The sequence below is a fragment of the Pongo pygmaeus genome, chromosome X (assembly GCF_028885625.2).
Source record: "Pongo pygmaeus isolate AG05252 chromosome X, NHGRI_mPonPyg2-v2.0_pri, whole genome shotgun sequence".
In the NCBI taxonomy this organism is placed as follows: domain Eukaryota; kingdom Metazoa; phylum Chordata; class Mammalia; order Primates; family Hominidae; genus Pongo; species Pongo pygmaeus.
In genome coordinates this window covers 133,873,804-133,895,442 of record NC_072396.2, presented here as the reverse complement: position 1 = coordinate 133,895,442, position 21,639 = coordinate 133,873,804, and the positions used below count along the sequence as shown (strand labels likewise).

At 35.7% G+C, this 21,639-nt stretch overlaps 1 protein-coding gene across 7 annotated transcripts in view; it reads left to right on the top strand.

Moving 5' to 3' along the window:
- The window catches only part of SMARCA1 (SWI/SNF related, matrix associated, actin dependent regulator of chromatin, subfamily a, member 1), a 76,104-nt gene that overhangs the window by 35,889 nt on the left and 18,576 nt on the right, over positions 1-21,639 (top strand). For all 7 annotated transcript variants that reach the window (XM_054471596.2, XM_054471597.2, XM_054471599.2 and 4 more), the window contains 7 exons: positions 682-801; positions 5,797-5,907; positions 6,166-6,279; positions 15,693-15,815; positions 18,146-18,278; positions 21,079-21,197; positions 21,309-21,521. In XM_054471596.2, the coding sequence (XP_054327571.1) occupies positions 682-801; positions 5,797-5,907; positions 6,166-6,279; positions 15,693-15,815; positions 18,146-18,278; positions 21,079-21,197; positions 21,309-21,521 (933 nt within the window). The remainder of the gene's footprint in view (positions 1-681; positions 802-5,796; positions 5,908-6,165; positions 6,280-15,692; positions 15,816-18,145; positions 18,279-21,078; positions 21,198-21,308; positions 21,522-21,639) is intronic.

Genomic DNA, 21,639 nt, shown 5'->3' with positions numbered 1-21,639 from the left:
TTATACTTAAAAAGTTTTCTTTTCATTTTTAAATCAGAATGCAAATCAAAATACAAATTGCCATGGTTGAGATTTCATCTCTATCTTTTAAAATCTATAGGCCCCCCTCTCCTGCCATGTATTGTATTCCTTGTAATTTATTTGGTGAAAAGACTAGGTGGTTTGCCTTTTGAGTTAATCACAGTGTGGATTTTGCTGATTTCATCTCCATGGTGTATTTTACTATGTTTGTTACATATCTTGTAAACTGGTTGAATTTGCTTTTCAGAAGAATTTTGTAGTTCAGGTAATAACCTGCATTTTGAATAATCTTGTGTTAATATGTTTCATACCAGTATGCAAAATGTGTATTTTTAGTCCATCTTTGCCTTTCTCTTAGCATTAGCTATTTGTCCCATTTAAATTATACAAGAGCAATTATAATGTGGCTACAACTTCACTGATAAAAGATTTTAAAGAAAGCCTAAGTGAGAGTACTTGGGAAGCACCATTTAAATATTTGAAATACTTGGGCAAGTAAAATTTGCACTTCAGGTTTGATGTTAGCATTGCATTCATACCTTGTAAATTAGCAGACTGGATATTTCATGTCAAAACCTGACTATTAAAAAGGTAGAGAATCCACAGACTTTTACAAGTAATTCAGTGATAATTTTCTCATTTCAATGTATTCACCTTTAGACTGCAGAGATGAATGAACGCCTGCAAAAAATGGGAGAGTCTTCTCTAAGAAATTTTAGAATGGACATTGAACAAAGTTTATACAAGTTTGAAGGAGAAGATTATAGAGAAAAACAGAAGGTAACTTTTTACTCTCAACCATTAGACCCTCAAATGAGCATTTCTCCCCATAACAATTACAAAATAACACTGGCACTTAGCTATTGTAATACCCTGCTCTAGAGTGAAATTTGATATAGGTCTAAATATCTCATGCAAGGTATATCTTTCATATATTTTACTGGTTTATCATCATCGTCATCATCATCGTGATCATCATTTTTGCTGTTGCTGCTGCTGCTGCTGCTACTACTATTACTGCTAGTACTACTTTTGTTACTGAGAAGCAGTGTAGGATTGAGGTTGAATTCCTGAATTCTGGAGCTGAAATCTCAACTCTTGTCACTAATTAAGTGACTCTGGGTATTCTCAGTTTTCTCACTTATCAAATGGAGGTTATAATAGTTACATCATAGAGGGATTCTGATGATGAAATGAGTTAATACTCATAAAGTTATTAGAATAATGCCTGACACTTAATGTTAACTATATGAACAATAATATTAGTAACATTTAGTTACTTAAATGCAGAAGGACTTTGTTACATGTGGTCTGTTGAAGAAATGGGGGTTTTATTTATCTTGTTTTTTAAACTGAAATTAAGGCTGGGATTTTAAAACTTTTTATTTTTAAATTACTTTAGACTTACAAAATAGTTGTAAAAATAGTACAGAGCTAACCTATATCCTTCACTCAGCTTCCCCTAATATTAACAATTTACATGTTAGTATAATGATCACAACCGGGAAATTAACACCAGTTTTTCTCCTAATGTCCTTTCCTGTGCCAGGAAAAGGACATTGGTTAATTATCTAATTAACTGGTGTTAGATTCCAGGGGAATCTAATCTAGTATCCCACAGTGCATTTTTTAAAAAATAGACTTTATTATTTTTTCCTTTTATTTTTAGTTGACACATACTAATTGTACATATTTATGGGATACAGAGTGATATTTTGTTAAATATATACAATGTGTAATGATCAAATCAGGGTAATTGGTATATCTACTGTCTTTGCACATTTGTGTTGCTGTAAAGGGATACCTGAGGCTTGGTAGTTTATAAAGAAAAGAGGTTTATTTGGCTCATGGTTCTACAGGCTGTAAGAGAAGCATGGCATCAGCATCTGCTTCTGGTGAGGGGCTCAGCCTGCTTTCACTTATGGCAGAAGGCAAAGGAGAGCTGGTGTGTGCAGAGACCACATGGCAGAGACAGAGAGAGAGACAGTACCGGAGAGAGGAGGGAAATGATAGGCTCTCTGTCAGGAACTAACAGAGTGAGAGAACTCACTCATTACCTCGAGGACTACACCAAGCCTTTCATGAGAGATCTGCCCTCATGACCCAAACACTTCCTATTGGGCCCCACCTCCAACAGTGGGGATCAAATTTCCACGTGAGATTTGGGGGACAAACATATCCAAACTATAGCATTCTGCCCCTGGCCTCCCAAATCTCATGTCCTTCTCGCATTGCAGATTATAATCATTCCATCCCAATGGTCCCCAAAAGTCTTAGTTTGTTCCAGCATCAGCTAAAAAGTCCAAAGTCTCATCTCAGTCTCAATGCAAGTTCCTTACAGCTGTGAGCCTATAAAACCAAAAACAAGATATTTATTTCTAAGATACAATGGTTATATAGGCATTGGGTAAACATTTCCATTCTGAAAGGGAGAAATCAGCCCAATGAGAGGGGTACCAAGCCCCATGCAAGTCCAAAACCCAGCATTAAAGCTCCAAAATGATCTCCCTTGACTCTGTTTCCCCTATCCTGGGCACACTAGTGTGAGAAATGGGGTCCCGAACCCTTGGGCAGCCCTACCTCCAGGGCTTTGCTAGGTACAGCCCACGTGGCTGCTCTCATGAATTGGAGTATGGTGCCTGCAGCTTTTCCAGATAGGAGTTGCTCGATGCTGGTGGCTCTGTAATTCTAGGGTCCCTGCAACACCCCCAATTCCACTAGGCAGTGCCCTTGTTGGGGACTTTCTGTAGGAGTTCCAACCTCACATTTCCACTCAGCATTGCCTTAGTAGAGTCGCTCCACAGGGCAGCGCCCCTGTGGCAGGCTTCTGCCTGGTAATCCAGGCTTTCCAATACATCGTCTGCCATTTTTCCCTCTGTAATTGATAAATACCTTGTGGGGAGATCTTTCTCAAACTTTTACTCACTGATTTTAGCATGTATTGGTGGAGCTTACCTGCAGTAGTTATTATTGTGGTGTTTGCCTAATGGTAATTTTGTATTTTCTTCATTCCACCTATATGTATTTATTAATTGATATTTTTCTGTGTGGAAGATCTACCCCTTCTCCCCAATTTATTTGTGTCTTCATTTATTTATTTATATCAGTATGGACTCATGGATGTTTTGAGTTATAATCCAGTTCTATCTTTATATATTTTGTTGCTCAAATTGCTCTATAAAGCTTTTATATTTTTGAACTGACAGAAATGAATTTTCTTAAAATAAAAAAGCTCATTCTTAGGTACTTATTTTACTGAAAAATGAGAGGTGAGACATTTTGGTTTTGCATTGTAGCTAGTATGCTGATAATGCTTTGTTTCTGTTATTGCTTCTGATAGCTTTTAGTTTCTTGACTTGTATTTGTCAGGTTGTCCTATCTCTAATCTTCACTTAGACGGCTTATATTTTATCCTGCTGAGATGGAGGTGATGGCCTATCTGCACAGGGTGGAAATTGCCTTTCTAATATGCTTTTGAGATCTCATTATGTGATATAAGTTTTATTAATTTTACAATTATTCCTGCAAACTTATGGGTAATAGGAGTGTTTTATAAAGTGGAAAAATTTTAAACAATGAAGTCTAAATACCAGTGGAGCTTCTTATCCACATTTTTAGAGAAAAATTAGTAAAATACTTGTCTATCTCTAACTGGTTTCCTTGTGCTTCTAATTTTAGCAAAGTAATGATGCGTAAAAGGAATTTTAATAACTATGATGACTTGTATTTTTATAATTAAATGTCTGACAGTAACAGTGGTGTCCAGAATCACATTTTTTTCTGAATATTCTGAGCTGAGGTTATATTTTATTTCTGCCTCCTTGTGTTTTCTAGATAGGTTCTTAAAATAGGTTTAAATTATCTTTTGAGGAGAAGTGAAAACTTGAAAGAATATCATTTATAAATCATGGAAATTATACATTGAGGTAGATTTTTGTATATGGTTTGTTGAATCAGTTGCATTACTTTTACAACCATACCTGGTAAATTAAGTCATGATGGCTGTGATCCTGAATAAATTAACCCAGATAAGTTAGCATTAATGTACTCTTATGTAAAATAATTTGGTATGATTTATTCTTTTTTTTGAAAGTTGAGGAATTGGCCTTTAATGTTTGTTTCAAATTTGAATGCCTAGACCATCAAACAAGTATAGATTAAATAGCTAAATACATCACTTGTAGAATGTTGGTTTAAATTATTATTAATTTATTTTTACTGCAATTGAGAAATATAAAATAATGGTTATTTATGAAATATCTCTTTCATTACTGTCGCTTCACATTAATCCATCTGAAAGAAAAGCGAAATTTGTTTCATTGCTGTGGGAATTTCTCATTTTACTTAATAATCTCATTATAATATCGATATCTCATAGGCTGTTAGAGTTAGAAGGTCATTTATGCTAAGTTTCTTGTAGTTAAGAAATCTCATCTTTAGCATCCAAGACAGATATGCAGCCTCTGAACACTGTAGTGTTGGGAATCTTATCCCTTTCAGGGTAGTTTGTTTCACTGTTTTATATTCTCTGGTTCTCAGAAAACTTTTTATTTGAGTTACAAGTTCCTTGATGAAAGAGATTATTTTATTCATGTGTATATCCCTGACACTGACTTGCACATAATACAGTAGGTAATTAATGAATAGTTAAATTATATTGAGTAGCCATCTACTTTCTCTAACTTTGCACATTGATTTTAATCTTATGGATCAACGAAGGACTGTGTTCTTTTCTATTTGATAGACTTTCATATGCGAATGTCACCATTGTGTCTGTCTTTAGCCATTACTTCTCTAGACACTGTGAGAATTTGTAGATCTCTAACTGTCCTGGTCATCTTGGTTTATTATCCACTCTTAAAATACGATGCCAAGGTTGGAATTCAGCCCTTAGATTAGATCAAGTAGAGTGAGACAACTAATGGTGGATTAATGCCCCCTTTTATGTAAATATACTAGGCTAAGGACTGAAATAAAGAAAAATATGATTTAGGAAGCCATTTCTCAGACTCCAGAACATTGTAGTGTCAGTTTTGTCTGTTGACTGTTAAATTATATTTTCTAGCTGATAATAGGGTAAAATTGGTAATGCTGCCAAATCATGGTTGATGCTACTTTGGATGTTTAATAATATCTTGCATTTAACTCTTGGCAGTTTACTTAATGCTTTCACATATATGATCATATGTAATCCTCAAGGTAGGTATTATTATTCTCATTTTGCAGATGGAAAAAAATAATTTCCCCAAAGTTATATAACTAGTGAAGTAGCAGAATCCTGGTCTTTCTGTTTCTACCAACTTTTCCAACTCTGCCATACCTATGTTTCCAAAAGGTCTCATTTGAATATTTCTCTTGATTTGAAGGGATATATGCTTATCATGTTGATATTTATTATTTACCCCTTTCATCTGTTTCTAATTCATACACGTATTACAGTTACCACAGTCAATGTTACTCTTTCGTCTATATTAGCTACCTTTTATTTATTTAATTTGACCAAAAAAACCCAGATTGTACAGATTCTTCTCAATCACCAAGGAAGAACTAACTTTTAAAGCTACTTTCAAATAAAAATAAAGAAAACTGTCTTTGCATCTAAACTTGGTGTACCACTATGTTTTGGAACTTTGGAGGTAAATTGTGATTTATAAGGCAAGTTTTGATTCTTCCTGATGGCTTTTGCTTTCTTATGTTTCTGCAGCCTTGTTGTACTTGATTTTGATAAAACTGTTTGGAGTCATTAAACCCCTTGTTGTTGTTTGTTGTGTATAGCTTGGCATGGTGGAATGGATTGAACCTCCTAAACGAGAACGCAAAGCAAACTACGCAGTGGATGCCTACTTTAGAGAGGCTTTGCGTGTCAGCGAGCCAAAGATTCCAAAGGTAAAACTGTACAAGGCCAGTTTTTGTGTCCTAAAGTAGATTTCTCTTGCAACATGATCTATGGGTCAGATTTACTTGTATCATTGCCAAATCATAGTCTCTAAAATATAACAGTACAAAAAAGTATTTGATTTGGCCCAGCCATATAAATGGATTTTATTGTATTTATTGTTCCATATATAACAGAAATAGTAAAAGATAAGTAAGTTTACTTCATGTACTGAAAAGAAGTATATATAATACATTTTCCTCTCATAGGCTCCACGGCCTCCAAAACAGCCAAATGTTCAGGATTTTCAATTTTTCCCACCACGCTTATTTGAGCTCCTGGAAAAGGAAATTCTTTATTATCGGAAGACAATAGGCTATAAGGTATTTTTTTCAATTTTTTAAAATTAATATAATATAATCTTTAAAATAATTTAATCTGTTAATCTAGACTAGAAGATGTTGCATTTTAATTTGAGAGAATGTGACAGCAAATCACAACAGTGATGTTTTTAAAACCAAAGAGGAAGTTTAACTAGATGTAAAACATCTAACCACTGAATCACCAGTACAGTCATCACTAAATGAGATTAATGAAGAATTATGCAATATTTCGAAATAGTAATAACAACATTATTTTTATAATGCCAGTGTTTGAATAGTTAAAGAATATGTAGAGAGAACAATAGGTATGCAGTTAAAAGCGAATGTTAATATATGATAGGAAATTTTTGATCGTTTCCTTAATAGGTCCAAGAAATAGTATTTCTGTCTTTATTGCTTATATGTTGCTGAAAGCCTTGCTGGTGGTTAGTAGATTGTAGTCACTTAGGTGTTAAAGATAATGATAAACATGATAGTGAATTATACAATTTTAAAATGATCTTTTGGTATTTGGAATTCTTATTTATATAGGTAGATAGAATCCTAGTTTTCATGAGTGAAATTTAATATTTGTCACACTGAATCTGTCATATTGAGAGAATAAGCATACCAGATAATTTCTGTATGTTGAAATTGACTTCCTAGTGATTGGAGAGAGATGACTAAAGGTATAATAATCACTAATATTAAAAAATTATAAAATACTGGCCGGGCGCAGTGGCTCATGCCTGTAATCCCAGCACTTTGGGAGGCCGAGGCAGAAGGATCACTTGAGGTCAGGAGTATGAGACCAGCCTTGCCAACATGGCAAAACCCCATCTCTACTAAAAATACAAAAATTAGCTGGGTGCGGTGGCAAGTGCCTGTAATCCCAGCTACTCGGGGAGGCTGAGGCAGGAGAATCGCTTGATCCTGGGAGGTGAAGGTTGCAGTGAGCTGAGATCGCGCCACTGCACTCCAGCCTGGGCGACAGAGGGAGACTCTGTCTCAAAAATAAAATAAAATAAAATAAAATAATATTAACACTATTTTAATTTTATGAAGTGTTCTGTTTTATGAATTAACAGCTGTGTTTTAAATTTTATTTTGTAAACGTTTGTCACAACTGGAACTGTGACCCATTATTTTAATTAGTAGCTGGAATGTGCCTAGAAAAGCTCCATGTATATAAGATACTTATATCTTAACTCATTATATTTTGGAACTAGAGTAGATCTCTAGGGTGAACATTCACATAAGACATAAAACTAGTTTCAAAGAAAGTGAAAACAGTGATATACCAGAAGAAACAGGTAAGTTATAGGTTCAAATGCAAAATAAAAGTAGGAAAATTAATGATAATTATTAACAATAATTATTGTTTAATAATGAAGTAGTTAGGTAAACAAATACATATCATCTCATTAAGGTTTATAATAATTTTAGGTTTAGAATATTATTTTCTGTTACTTTCATTAACTGTTGTTAGTGAGACTTGAAAGGAGAATTAATTGAAATGTTAGACCTCAGTAATAAATCAAATATTTGCATAGAACATTTTATAATTTACAAAGTGCTTTAACACATGCTGAGGTCGTTGATTCCTAACAACCTCATGAAGTAGGTGTTATTATCATCTCCATTTAATAGGTGAGGAGACTGAAGTTCAGAGAGGTTAAATGACCTTGTTCAAGATCATGGAACTAACAGGGTTGCCATGGGTCCTGGTCTCACAACCAGTTTCTCAGTATTCAGATGTTCTATTCGTTCCACTCAGACATTCTGGGCTCTTTCGGCATGTGATGTAACCCTGCTTCTTTCTGCAGTCCTAAATAAGGACTGTGTTTACAATGGTGTGGCATGACATTTGGGAGTTGGGCCAAGTGGTAGTCAAGTAGCAACAATTAAAAAAATCATCTCTGATATAACTTTATGCTCCTTCTTTGGACATACTGAAATTTTGTTCCCCATGATAATTTACAGTGACCACTGCATTCGGGCCACGGGTCTGGTTTGAATATAAACAATGCCTTTCATTACAGGCAATTTGTGGTTAGGGGTGAACTCTTACAGTGACTCTTTGGGTGGTGGCCAGCTGGAAGGAGATGGAGAAGAGAGGAAACCTCAGAAGATGGAGGAATGAAGGGACAGCTGTGAAGGGTGGTAGAAAGGAAGGGGAGGAGGAGAGGTATAAGAATAGAGGAAAGGGATGAATAGGGAGAGGGGAGATGGCATGGAATTCGTGCTATTGCACCTTATTGTTTGCTCTTCCTCACTTCCCTGAAAGAAGCAAGAGGAAAGGGAAAAAGAGTAAAAGGAAGACCTTTTTTTAAAGTGTAATACCTATTTATTGAGCAATCCTCTGTGCCAGATACTGGGCCAAGCACTTGGGATAAAGCAGTGAATAAGACAAAGTCTTTCATCTCATGGAGCTTACATTCTAATAGAGGAGATAGGCATTAGATACTACAACGTAATGGTGGTGGCATTTGTGTGGTTCTGTGCTTACAAGGGGTGCTAATGAGGGAGTATAATATAGGTATCTCATGTGGACTGGGAGATCAGGGAAGTGTTCCCTAAGGAAGTGTCATTTAAGCTGAGTTTCCAGAGATGTGAATGAGCTAAGTGAAGTGTGGGAGAGAAAAGCTGAGGCAAGTGGCACCTCATATGCAAAGGTCTTGAGGTGGGAAGGAGGATGGCTCCTTTTGGGAGCTGTAAGAAAGCCAGTGTTGTTAGGGACTGGTGAGAAACAAGGTGACTTGAGATGAGGCTGGTGAGTGGGCAGAGTCAAATCATATGGAGGGCTCTGTAGGTCTTATTAATGAGATCAAACTTTAGCTTTAGAGTAAAGGAAACCCACTGAGATGTTTTTAAGGCAGGGAGGTGGGTGGGCGGGTGGTAAAGTAATACTAATAGCAGATACTTAGTCCTTACATGTGTTACTTACTGTTCCAAGTTATTTATAAATGTTAGCTCATTATCCTCCTAACAGCCTTTGAACTACATCCTTATTTTACAGATGAGGAAACAAGCATAGAGAGGTTGAGTCGTTTGCCCTGAATAATTTGCTCAGGGTCATACAACTTATAAATGGTAAATTATGATCAGATTTACATTTTTTTTTTTGAGACAGTGTCTCGCTTTGTCACCAGGCTGGAGTGCAGTGGCGTGATCTTGGCTCACTGCAACCTCTGCCTCCCAGGTTCAAGGGATTCTCCTGCCTCAGCCTCCCAAGTAGCTGGGACTATAGGCGCATGCCACCACGCCCAGCTAATTTTTGTATTTTTAGTAGAGATGGGGTTTCACTGTGTTGGCCAGGATGGTCTGGATTTCTTGATCTCTTGATCTGCCTGCCTCGGCCTCCCAAAGTGCTGGGATTACAGGTGTGAGCCGCCATGCCCAGCCCGGATTTACATTTTTAAAAGATCACTTTGGCTGCGATGCAGAGAATGGCAGGTTTATTCAGGGAAACCAGCCAGGAGGCTGTTGAAGTATCAAAATGAGAGAAGATGGTGGCGACTTGGACTGCGGTGGTGGTGGTGGAAGGAGAACCAATCCCCTACTACTCTACTCCTAGCCTTGTGCTCTCTTCAGCCGTATCCTAGATTGCTTCTGTATTGTCTTTTTTTTTTAAATTTATTTTTATTTTTATTTTATTATTTTATTATTATTATTATTATTATTATTATTATTATACTTTAGATTTTATGGTACTTGCCTTGATCCTCCTTATGCATGCTTAGCTGAGGATTTACATGACAAATAGGAATACATTCTGGATATTGGTTCTTTCTGGACCTTGTCTCTTCCATTCTTTACTAGAAACTATGGACCTGAGCTAAGGTGGGTTCTTTAATTGGATGTTTTTTTGTTTGAGTTCAGAGAATAGACAAATCAGCGGGCATGTTAATCATCTTAAAAAGCTCCCTTTTAAGGATGATGTGATATGTAACCATTAGACATATCTTCTCAAGGCATAACTAGCATTGCTTTATTTTCCCCTTGTACCTTCAGAAAACTCATCAGGGCCACAGAGTAAATAGAACACTAGTTTATCCTCAAATGAACAAAACAAAATTGCTTTAGTGGAGTTACCTGGTATTCTGTGTACACAGATTCTCAAAAAGGGACTCTTTCCCCCTTTTCTGCCTAAAGGATTGTTAGCCAAGTGGACATAGGTGATGCCCATAGCTGGGGGCACTGTGGTTCATGGTTACATTTTATCTATGTTGAGTCTCCAAAGGCTTATTCTGTTGTGATTTGGAGTGGGGCTAGTGAAGGGCCCACAAGTTTTGAAGCAGTTGGTAGAGAGTGGTTTCCTTGTATTTCCTGGTTATTCGCATTTTTATTTTCTGTTTTTCTCCCCCTTTCCCACCCTCATATTCAGCACAAGGTCACAGCAGTATTGCTGATAATAAGATCTGGAGTTAAAGAGTTTTGTTTTATTTGAAGGTGAGAGAAGTATTTGTTTCGCCCTAACCGCTTGGTGGACAGCAGTACATAATGTGCCCGTTCTTGCTGCTATCTAAGCTTTGACCTTAGGCATATTCAAAAGCTTCATTGCTCTTTCGACTTAAAGGAGTTGTTATTTAATGCATGCAAGTCACTTGATCACTAAAACCTTTATATTGGAAGAGGATGACTTAATTGAAATTTCAGTTGCAGCATTAAATATCCAGAATATCTGGACGTTCCATTGAGTCTAACACCTGGAATGCAAGAGTTTTGCCACATTCGAAGCTAAAGAAAGCTATAGAACATTCTAATGTTTATCCCCAATAAAAATTTTTTAGGGACAAATATAAACATTTGACAAATGGAGGAAGTTCCATAATCTTTGTGAGTTTTGGTAATGTGTCATTGTGGGCCACCTACTTTTTCAGTGGTAGAACTAAAATATGGTGAGCTGATTTCAGGTTACTGCTTTTATTTTGTGTGGTGTCACATTTAATTCAGTACTCCATATTTCCTGTGCAATGCTTGCTAAACTCCTCCTAAGAAACAAGGCCAAAAAAAGTTTTTCACTACTTCATGGAATACATTTCTTAATCACAAATTCCTTAGCATCTGAGTAGAAATCCAAATAATAATTGAGATTTTTACTTTAGAAAGATAACTTTTTATATATTGTGTTGATGGAGATCATAATGAGACATAGAGTATGAGGACTTTAAATACCTCCTGGGTATCTGTTCAGTACTATTGGTCTGTAATTTGTCTGCTTAATTCTTTTTTTTTTTTTTTTTTGAGACGGAGTCTCACTCTCTTGCCGAGGCTGGAGTGCAGTGGCACTGTGTTAGCTCACTGTAACCTCCATCTCCTGGGTTCAAGCAATTCTCCTTCCTCAGCCTCCCGAGTAGCTGGGATTACAGGTACCCATTACCACGCCCGGCTAGTTTTTATATTTTTAGTAGAGACGGGGTTTCATCATGTTGGCCAGGCTGGTCTCGAACTCCTGACCTCAGGTGATCCACCCACCTTGACCTCCCAAAGTGCTGGGATTACAAGTGTGAGCCACTGCGCCTGGCCTATCTGCTTAATTCATAATGTAGTACTTTGAAATCATTCCAGGAAGCTTAATGCTGATACGAACCTCATGAGGTAAAAAAAAAAAGTATGTCTTATTAAAATGATGACTATTAAGGTTTTTTTATAGGAGGTATATTAGTCTGTTTTCACACTGCTGATGAGGACATACCCGGGACTGGGTAATTTATAAAGAAAAGAGATTTAATTGACTCACAGTTCCACATGACTTAGGGGGCCTCACAATCATGGCGGAAGGCAAGGAGGAGCAAGTCACGTCCTCCGTGTTAGAAGGGAAGAGAGAACTTGTGCAGGGGAATTCCTCTTTATAACACCATCAGATCTCATGAGAATTATTCACTATCACGAGAACAGCATGGGAAAGACCTGCCCCCATGATTCAATTACCTCTCACTGGGTCCTTCCCATGACACATGGGAATTGTGGGAGCTACAATTTAAGATGAAATTTGGGTGGGGACACAGCCAAACCATATCAGGAGGAGATATAGGAATTTAGAAACTTTGAGCCTTTTCTAATTCTAAACATTTTAGCAGCTATTTGAGTAATTTCTAGAATTAAAATAGCAAACATAGCTTTCATGAAGTCATTCTTGTTTTGCTATGTTAATTAATATGACCACTGGATATAGAATAAATTGCAGTGGATTCTAAAATCTAATGGTTTTATAAAATATTCTGATTTTGCTTTTATTAGAAGTTGAAAGGGGAAGTTTTTAGTATGGGGATGTCTGCATGGGAATAAACAGTTTTATTTTATTTTATGTGAGTATATTACCTATTTTCTGTCATAAGTTAGATGTTTATAAAATATTTTCATTTTGTTAAAAATATGGTTTGTTGGACATGGAAATTTTGAAAATGTTTAAGAGAAGAATATCTTAAGATCAAAGAGGTTTCTTTCAATTAAAATTAAAATATAAAACCAAAGTAATTTCACATACCAGCAATTTAAGGGGTCTATTAACTTTTAAAGCTGTATCTGTACTTTGAAAAAAACATCATGAAGGATTTTTAAAAATACAAAAATGTTGAAATAATTGTACAGTGAACACCCATATATACCCCACATATGTTTGACAATTTACATCTTATCGTATTTGCTTTTTCACCGATTTTTCCATTTCTCTGTCCCTCTATCATATGGATATTTATCTTATTATTATGCATCTCAAAGTTGCAGACATAAGTACATTTTACCCAGAAACACTTGAACATGCATGTCATTATCCAGAGTCATATTTTGTTTATGATTTTTTAAAGTAACATTTACATAGAGTGAAATATATAAACCTTAAGTGTACCATTCAATGTTTTTTCACAAATGCATACACTTATGTAACTCGAACTCCTCCTATAAAGATATAGACCATTACTGTCACCCCAGAAAGTGCCTCTTCCCAGTGACCATATGCACTCCTCAGAGGCAACCACTGTTCTGATCTTTCCCTCCATAGATTAGGTTTTTAAATTTTTGTTCTAGAATTTCACATAAATGGAATCATACAATATGTATAAGGCTTGTTTCACTTAGCATAATGTTTTAGAGATTCAGCCATGTTGTCCTATGTATCTGTGTGGCTCCTTCCTTTTGATTGTGGAACACCTATTCCATTGTATGGATAGGCCACAGTTTGCTTATCCATTCTCTTGATGGGCATCTGGGCTGTTTTCTGGCTTTTGGCTATGATGAGTAAAGCTTCTGCGAACAATCTTGTCAAAGTCTTTGTATAGATACGTTTTCCTTTCTTTGGGTAAATACTTAGGAATGGAATTGCTGGTATGCCTGTAATTTTAACATTGGGTTTAGCTACTGAAGAGAAGTTGTTTTTAATCATGCTATGACTGGGCTACATTTCATTTTAAATGTACACCTTCTTTTCCATTTCCATTTGCCACCATCCTAGTCCAGATGATCATGCATCATTTCTAGATTATGATAGTTGAGCAGGTTCTCTTGCCTGTTAGTCGCTGCCCCACTTCAGTCCATTCAGCAAAAGGCTTCCAGGTAAAAACACTGCATTTTGACACTTTACTCCCTTGTTCAAAAGTCTGCAACACCTTCTGTGTAGTTTCAAGACCCTGTAAATCTGTCTGTACCCGGCCTTGTTTCTTATCTCTTTTCAACATAAACCCCATATGTGCCTTCCTGCACATTTCTGCCTTCATGCTTTTGCTCATACTGCCCTAGCCTAGAATATTCTTTCTTCCTTCTCCATCTCCCCAGATCCTTAGAGTTCTTAAGGTACAGTTCAAAATTCCATAACTAGTTTGTGAGCTCCTTGTGGGCAAGGACCATATCTAATATAGGTAGAATTTCCCTCATTCAAAAATCTGAAATCTGACATGTTCCAAAATCCAAAACTTTTTGAGCTCTGACATTGCGTCCAAAGGAAATGCTGCTCATTGGAGCATTTTTTGGATTTCGGATTCTCAAGTTAGAAATGCTCAACAGATAAGTATAATGCAAATATTCCAAAACCCCCAAAAATCTGAAATCTGAAACACTTCTGGTCTGAAACATTTGGGATAAGGGATAAAACCTATACTTATATTCCAATCAATACTTATCATAGTTCTACAAACATAATAGACATTTAGTCAATACTTGCTAATTTGATTGCCTGATACTGATGATTACAAGTGAATCTAATTTCTCAGTATTTCTTTTTAATGCTCAGTTAGGTTTTATACTTGAAGAACTATTGTACTTAATAGTTTTTCAGTTACTTTTAAGTTGCAATGATATAGTTCCAAACTCTATGAAATACATATAACAATGAGAAAAATGCACTCTAATGTGTATTATAATTACAGGGTAGTAAAACCATGACTACCTGATGCCCCTAGGGAATGAGTCATGTGTGCATTTCAAGCAGTGGAAGGCTTACTGCCAGCCCTTTTATTTTCATGTTTAATGGAATGCTATAAAGTGTAGTACACATGTTATGTACTTGCCCTCTTAAATCAATATGCTTCCTTGTAGCTGCAGATGCACATAGCGATGGTATCAGGCTTTAGGCTGAGAGACTTCATTTGTTCCTCCATACACACAGTATAGTTCAGCCCCATACTGCTGAACCACATTGGTTATATATGCTCACTGTGATACACTGAGGCTCTGCAGGCTACAGTTTTGAGATACAGGTGACAGCTTGCTTTCTTGGAGAGCCGAGCTTCTGTCCTTATCTTTTGAACTCGAGTTCTCTTCTCAGTTTTCACTGTATTTGCAGTTCTGTACCCAAAACACCATATATGATTTCTGTTGGTCACTGCTGTTGTAGTCTTTTTCTCCTTGACCACTGGTCCTATTATAGCTATTTGTGTGCTCTACTATACCCTTCCCTCTTATATTCTCTGTTTCCTCTTTTTTTCTTCATTATCCTGTTACGTTTTCCAAACTTTCCATTTTATGTAAAAATGCTCTCTCCCGTTACATACCTTGGCAGGCAATAAAAGCACTCCTTTCTTTTTGCATGTTGAACTGATCAGACTGTTGGATGTAATGTTCAGGTGCGTTGCCACTTCTTCATCCTGCTTTATGTTGCCAGGGGAATATGGGTTCTTTTTTTTCTTACTGCCAAACTTTTTGTTTGTTCTGTATATTACAACAGTGTAAGGATAGACTTTGTTCCAGGGTACAGTCATATCTGAAATCTAATGTGGCATTTACCAGTGAGTTTTAACTATGGAATATTATGTGGCACAAGAGTGGTTTTTACTTCACTAGGATCATGGTAGCAGAAATGTGGAGGACCATGTGTCATTCTGGCTATGATTTTATATTGTTTACTCTTTAAATAACTCTAAAGATTGATATGTGTATATACAGCCTTAGTAATTAATTTTTCTCATCAGTTTACTCTTAGTTTGTCTCTTGATTTATAGGTCCCAAGGAATCCTGATATCCCAAATCCAGCTCTGGCTCAAAGAGAAGAGCAAAAAAAGATTGATGGAGCTGAACCTCTTACACCAGAAGAGACTGAAGAGAAGGAAAAACTTCTCACACAAGTAAAATATTTTCAGTGGCTGTAATACTTACAGTCAATCAATAGAAAAAAAGAAAATATAGATCACACTTTTTATTGTATGGGCCTAGTATCCTAGTGTGACACACCAACAAAACTCAGGGCTATTTTGTAAACATGTTTAGACCAAATATCCTTATTTTTAAAAATTGATCTTATAGAATATGCCCTTTTGAAAATACTGGGTAGTATGTATATGCAAAATATAAGTGTCAAGTATTAGCAATTTGACATACATTTTGCCAATTATAATAAGGTCAGTGAATCCACATTTGAATTCTGATAGACAGTAGTTATTAACATATTCTTTTTTGTTTTTTGAGACAGTCTCGCTCTGTCACTCAGGCTGGAGTGCAGTGGTGCAATCTCAGCTCACTGTATCCTACACCTCCCAGGTTCAAGCGATTCTCCTGCCCCAGCCTCCCGAGTAGCTGGGACTTCAGGCACCCGCCACCATGCCTGGCTAATTTTTGTGTTTTTAGTAGAGATGGGGTTTTGCCATGTTGGCCAGGCTGGTCTCAAACTCCTGACCTCAAAGTGATCCACCCACCTCGGCCTCCCAAAGTGCAACTGATATTACAGGTGTGAGCCACTGCGCCAAGCCTGTTATTAACATATTCTTGAAAATTTAAATTTCTTTTGTTTATAGATGTGAATTGTCTCCTGAAGTTATATTCTACTAATTTTTCATTAATGGAATAATTTCATAATTTTCAAAATTCTTTTTATCTTTTTTTATAATTTTCATACAATGATGAGAGATTTCTGAAGCTTTTTATTATTATTATTATTTAAGGTGATCATTGTATAACAATTACTAAATTAGGAAGGTTTCCATTTGAACAAAATATTAATGCTTTTAAGTTGGTATTGCTATAATGGGTTTTACGAGTGTTCTACTTCTAAAATAAACTATAGAAGATAAAAAGAATTTCAGCATAGAAGGCTTGCAAAATAAACAAAATGTGTACTGTAGGACATTACTTTAGTATGGAGGGTTGCCAGCAAGATCTATTTATTCAACAAATTTTGAACAATGTGCAGTGCATACTAGTAGGTAATTCTCCATGTTAATTATTGAAAGAGTTTTTATATTTATATATTATTTATTATATAGGTTTTATTTTGCTATAACATGTAATTTTATTGTATGGATTTTCACAAATTATATTCATAAGTTTTTGAGCCAAATGCCTGGAAGTAATAAAGTTTAGCTTGAAAATATAATTGCAGATGGCTGAATATTAGAACTTACCACAGAATAAAATAAAATATTTAAATATTCATGTTCTATTTTCAAAATGTATTTCCTGAATGTAAAAGTAAAGTTATGGCTTTAGAATGCTACATGACTTGGAGTATATTGTGAATGTATGGTATAACATGAATATACAGTCTCAACTGAGATAATATTTTAGTTTGTAATTAGAAATATAATCAGTTTTCTGCCCCTCCTAGTAGATGAATTCATTTTTGTCCTTCTCTGCTGCCTTAAATAATTAATCTTTTTCAAAAAACCATGGCAGTACATGGGAACAAAATGTGGGGTCATCTGAAATCTTTATCAACTAAAAGTCAGGGATGGAGTTTTGCAATGTCTGGAGTATCACATTTATGTGAGTTGGGGCTCGAGGAGTGGAAAACAAATTCTTGGTCTTGTGACTTCACAGACATGCTAATAATGCCAAGGGAACTTAAAACACTGGCTAAAGTGTTTTATGTTTTAATAAAGAAATTGAGTGGCTCCAATAACGTTCTGCTTGTAGAAGTTCTATTTATGAACATAATTTAGAACAGAAATTATTTATTCACACTAGTTCAGAATGATGTAAAGAGCTACAATTTTTTTTTGCATTCTCTTTTGGTTATTCCTCAGTGTTCTTTTGATTTAGTGCATCCACATTTCTCTCTTTTAGTTTATGTGGGAACAGATCTGTGAAAAAAATCATTGAAGTACTAGAATATCACGACTTCAGCATTTATATTAGCATTTTTATTTTCATGCATTTGTATTTTAATGTAGTAAGCATCTATAAAATATGAAATTAAAAACTACAGAAGATCTTAGAACTATGTATCAACTTCAAGTACTTGGAGAGGATTACATTTTCTTTGTAATAGAAAAGCAGTTATTTCTATAACAACTCTCACTCAACTTTTGATTCCAAGATAAAATATGTGCAGTTTTATAAGGAGAAACATTTTAAGTCTTTTAAAGTGTTTTTTAATGTATCATTGTATAGAAGTAAATAGGACAATAAATGGATTTATTAATTTAACCTCTATTGATAATGCTTAACTTTTTGTTCACAGGGTTTCACAAACTGGACTAAACGAGATTTTAACCAGTTTATTAAAGCTAATGAGAAATATGGAAGAGATGACATTGATAACATAGCTCGAGAGGTAGAGGGCAAATCCCCTGAGGAGGTCATGGAGTATTCAGGTTTGTGTATACTTTGAAACATGGAGTTGTATTTTAACATTATTCATTTATTTAGCATCAATTTAATTGTACCTTTGTTCAGAGATGTTTTAAACTTTTATGAATAAGACATAGATGAGAGTATAAACTATAATTGTATTTCTATGAAAAGGTTATAAGATTTATCCTAACAAACTGACTGCTATTGTCTCTATCACCTAGCTAAAAGAGGCAAATAAAGCTCTGATAAAACAAGGGTGGCTATTGGATAAGCATTGACAAAATTAGTTTCCCACCTTCCCACCTCTGGAATTTGGTCCTCTTCTGGTTCAGTTCTGAGATTCATATTCAGTGGATTGAATTCGTGCCTTTCTTTCTAGGTCGTCCTTAAAGTAAAGAGTTCCTGTCAGGCCCATTTAGATACTCAAACACCCTCAGAGTTCCACCCTATTCCAGAGAGTTCCCGTGGGTCCCATTAACTTGGGGCTAGTGGGCGTAGAGCTGAAAAGGTTGCTTTAATCTATCTGTTAACTGGTCCTCAAATCCTCTCCCTCTCTTACTCACCTGTGTTGTTGAGCTCGACCAGAATCAGTTTAGCTGCTGAAGCATATGGATTTTTTTTACACTTCCTGGTTTATTATAAAGGGTATTGTAAAGGATACAGATGAAGCGTGTAGGGCAAGGTATGGACCAAGAGGGCGCAGCGCTTTGGTGCCCTCCCTGGGCGAAACCTCTTCATGTTTAGCTATCCAGAAATCTTATTAAAAATAGGTAAATATGTCTAGCAAGTTTTCTATATGTAGTACATGGGACTTTTCTAACTTCCACATAGGTTCAGCTCTTAAACTTATAATTTGAAACAAGATGTTTAGAATCTAGAGCATTTTTTGTCATTGAAACAATGGCAAAGTAGGTTTAAGTTTACAAAGTAGGTTTAAGTTTCTATGATAGCCCCTGCCCCAAATCTATTTAACCCTACCACTGAAATTCTGTTTTTGCAATAGTAGGAAAGAAACGTTACAGTACCAATAAATATACTAAAGATTAATAATGGCTAGGAACAGCTTTTAATTTATCTAGCGTGCTAGTGCTTGAAGAAATCCAGATTTAATTAGAGAGATTTTTTTTTCTTCTGGAAATCTAAAAGAGTCTTCTGGGGGACTTTAGAGGTCAGTTGTATTGAGTTTTTATTACATATAATATAACATTAAGTTTATGAACTTCCTTTTCCTTGATACCAGCATGACATTACTATTACTCTGAACATTTAGCACATAAATTTAGGGCATTTGGAGGCTTAGGGGAAAAAATAGATTGAAGAGAGAAATTTTAGCATCAAGAGTTGAATGAAAAGAATGTAAAAGGGTATGTGCAGAGAGATTTTTAAGAAGAATTTTCTTCAGAAGATAGGTAGGGAGATAACATCGGTGTATGTGAAGTTGCAAGAAAAAATGTGATTTAAAAAGATTATCCTGTCAGACTTTCTTTCAAATTTGACATCAAGCCAGGTGGCATGACTAGCTCAGGACTGTTTAATTGCTGCCTGCCAGGTTGGGGGCCATGTCACAGGGTGGGGAGATTGCAATGAGTTTGTTGTAGTTGGTTACAGTAAGAGAAGAAATGTGTACAATTGGCCACCCATGAATATACAGTATCTTGTACATAGCAAGTGTTTAAATGTTTGTTGAATGAATATGTGAGTGAATGAGTAAATGAACACAGGTGCTTATAAAAATCAGAGTGCTCACATACCTTTCTTGATAGGCTCTAAAAATGACAAGCTTGAGGATGTGGAGTATGTCATTAAAAGGCCTTTCATTGAAGTCATGTGACATATTAATACAGCTAGATTATTTGGCTCATCTATAAAATTTGGTTGAGTGACTTGGAATGTTTTTCAATGTGTATGCAATTAAAATCCCAATGAGTTTTTTTTTTTTTTTTTTTTTTATGAGAAAAGGGTATTCCAAGTAAGTTTAAAAACACACTACTGGTCATTGGAAATACCATAAGATGATTAGTGAGTGATTCCAAAAGCAAATGACAATTTCAGGAGAAATGGCTGCTCCATAGAAAAAAATTTGAACAACCTGTTCATAATAGCTTGGGTTTTTTGTTTATTTGTTTGTTTTTGAGACGGAGTCTCACTTAGTCCCCCAGGCTGGAGTGTAGTGGCGCGATCTCGGCTCACTGCAACCTCCACTTTCCGGGTTCAAGCAATTCTCCCGCCTCAGCTTCCCGAGTAGCTGGGATTACAGGCATGCACTACCATGTGCAGCTAATTTTTGTATTTTTAGTAGAGATGAGGTTTCACCATGTTGGCCAGGCTGGTCTCAAACTCCCAACCTCAGGCAATCTGCCCGCCTTGGCCTCCCAAAGTGCTGGGATTACAGTGTGAGCCACTGTGCCTGGCCCATAATTGTTTTTGCATGCTAGGAAGCTATATTCACTGTTTATATATTGCTCTCTCCTGTGTCACTTTATGTGTTTGGTCCCTTTTCTATCATGTTTGAGTAAAAAGCCTAGCTTAAATCAGTATCTGCATCATCTTTTGAAATCCTAGTCATTTGGAATGGATCATAAGATTCCATACTATTTCATGAAGGAAAATTGCTAACCTAAAACCTTGTTGAGGTCTTATTTTTAAGTGAAAAGTTAGTAGTATTTAATAATTTAACATATTATATATATGATCAATCTGAATCTTAATTTTAAGAAGTACAAGCTCATTGTATTCTTTCCCATTAATTCCTTATTCTACAATTCCTTGGATTTATTTGCTTAAATGATAGGATTTTAAAGAAATAACTCTGTTTTTCAGCTGTATTTTGGGAACGTTGCAATGAATTACAGGACATTGAGAAAATTATGGCTCAAATTGAACGTGGAGAAGCAAGAATTCAACGAAGGATCAGTATCAAGAAAGCCCTGGATGCCAAAGTACTATGTTTTATGTCAAATTATTATTAGATAGTTTTAATTGAAATAGTGGTCAGCTTTGACTTCTTACTGCACATTCAATTAAAAGCACTATTTTGTTTAAATACACAGATTGCAAGATACAAGGCTCCATTTCATCAGTTGCGCATTCAGTATGGAACCAGCAAAGGAAAGAACTATACTGAGGAAGAAGATAGATTCTTGATTTGTATGTTACACAAAATGGGCTTTGATAGAGAAAATGTATATGAAGAATTAAGACAGTGTGTACGAAATGCTCCCCAGTTTAGATTTGACTGGTTTATCAAGTCTAGGACTGCCATGGTATGTATTCCTTTCTTACCGATTTCCTCCAACTTTTTATTTTGAAAAATTTCCGACGCCATATAACCTTCACCTAGATTCTCCAATTAACATTTTGGCACATTGGCGCTCTCTCTTT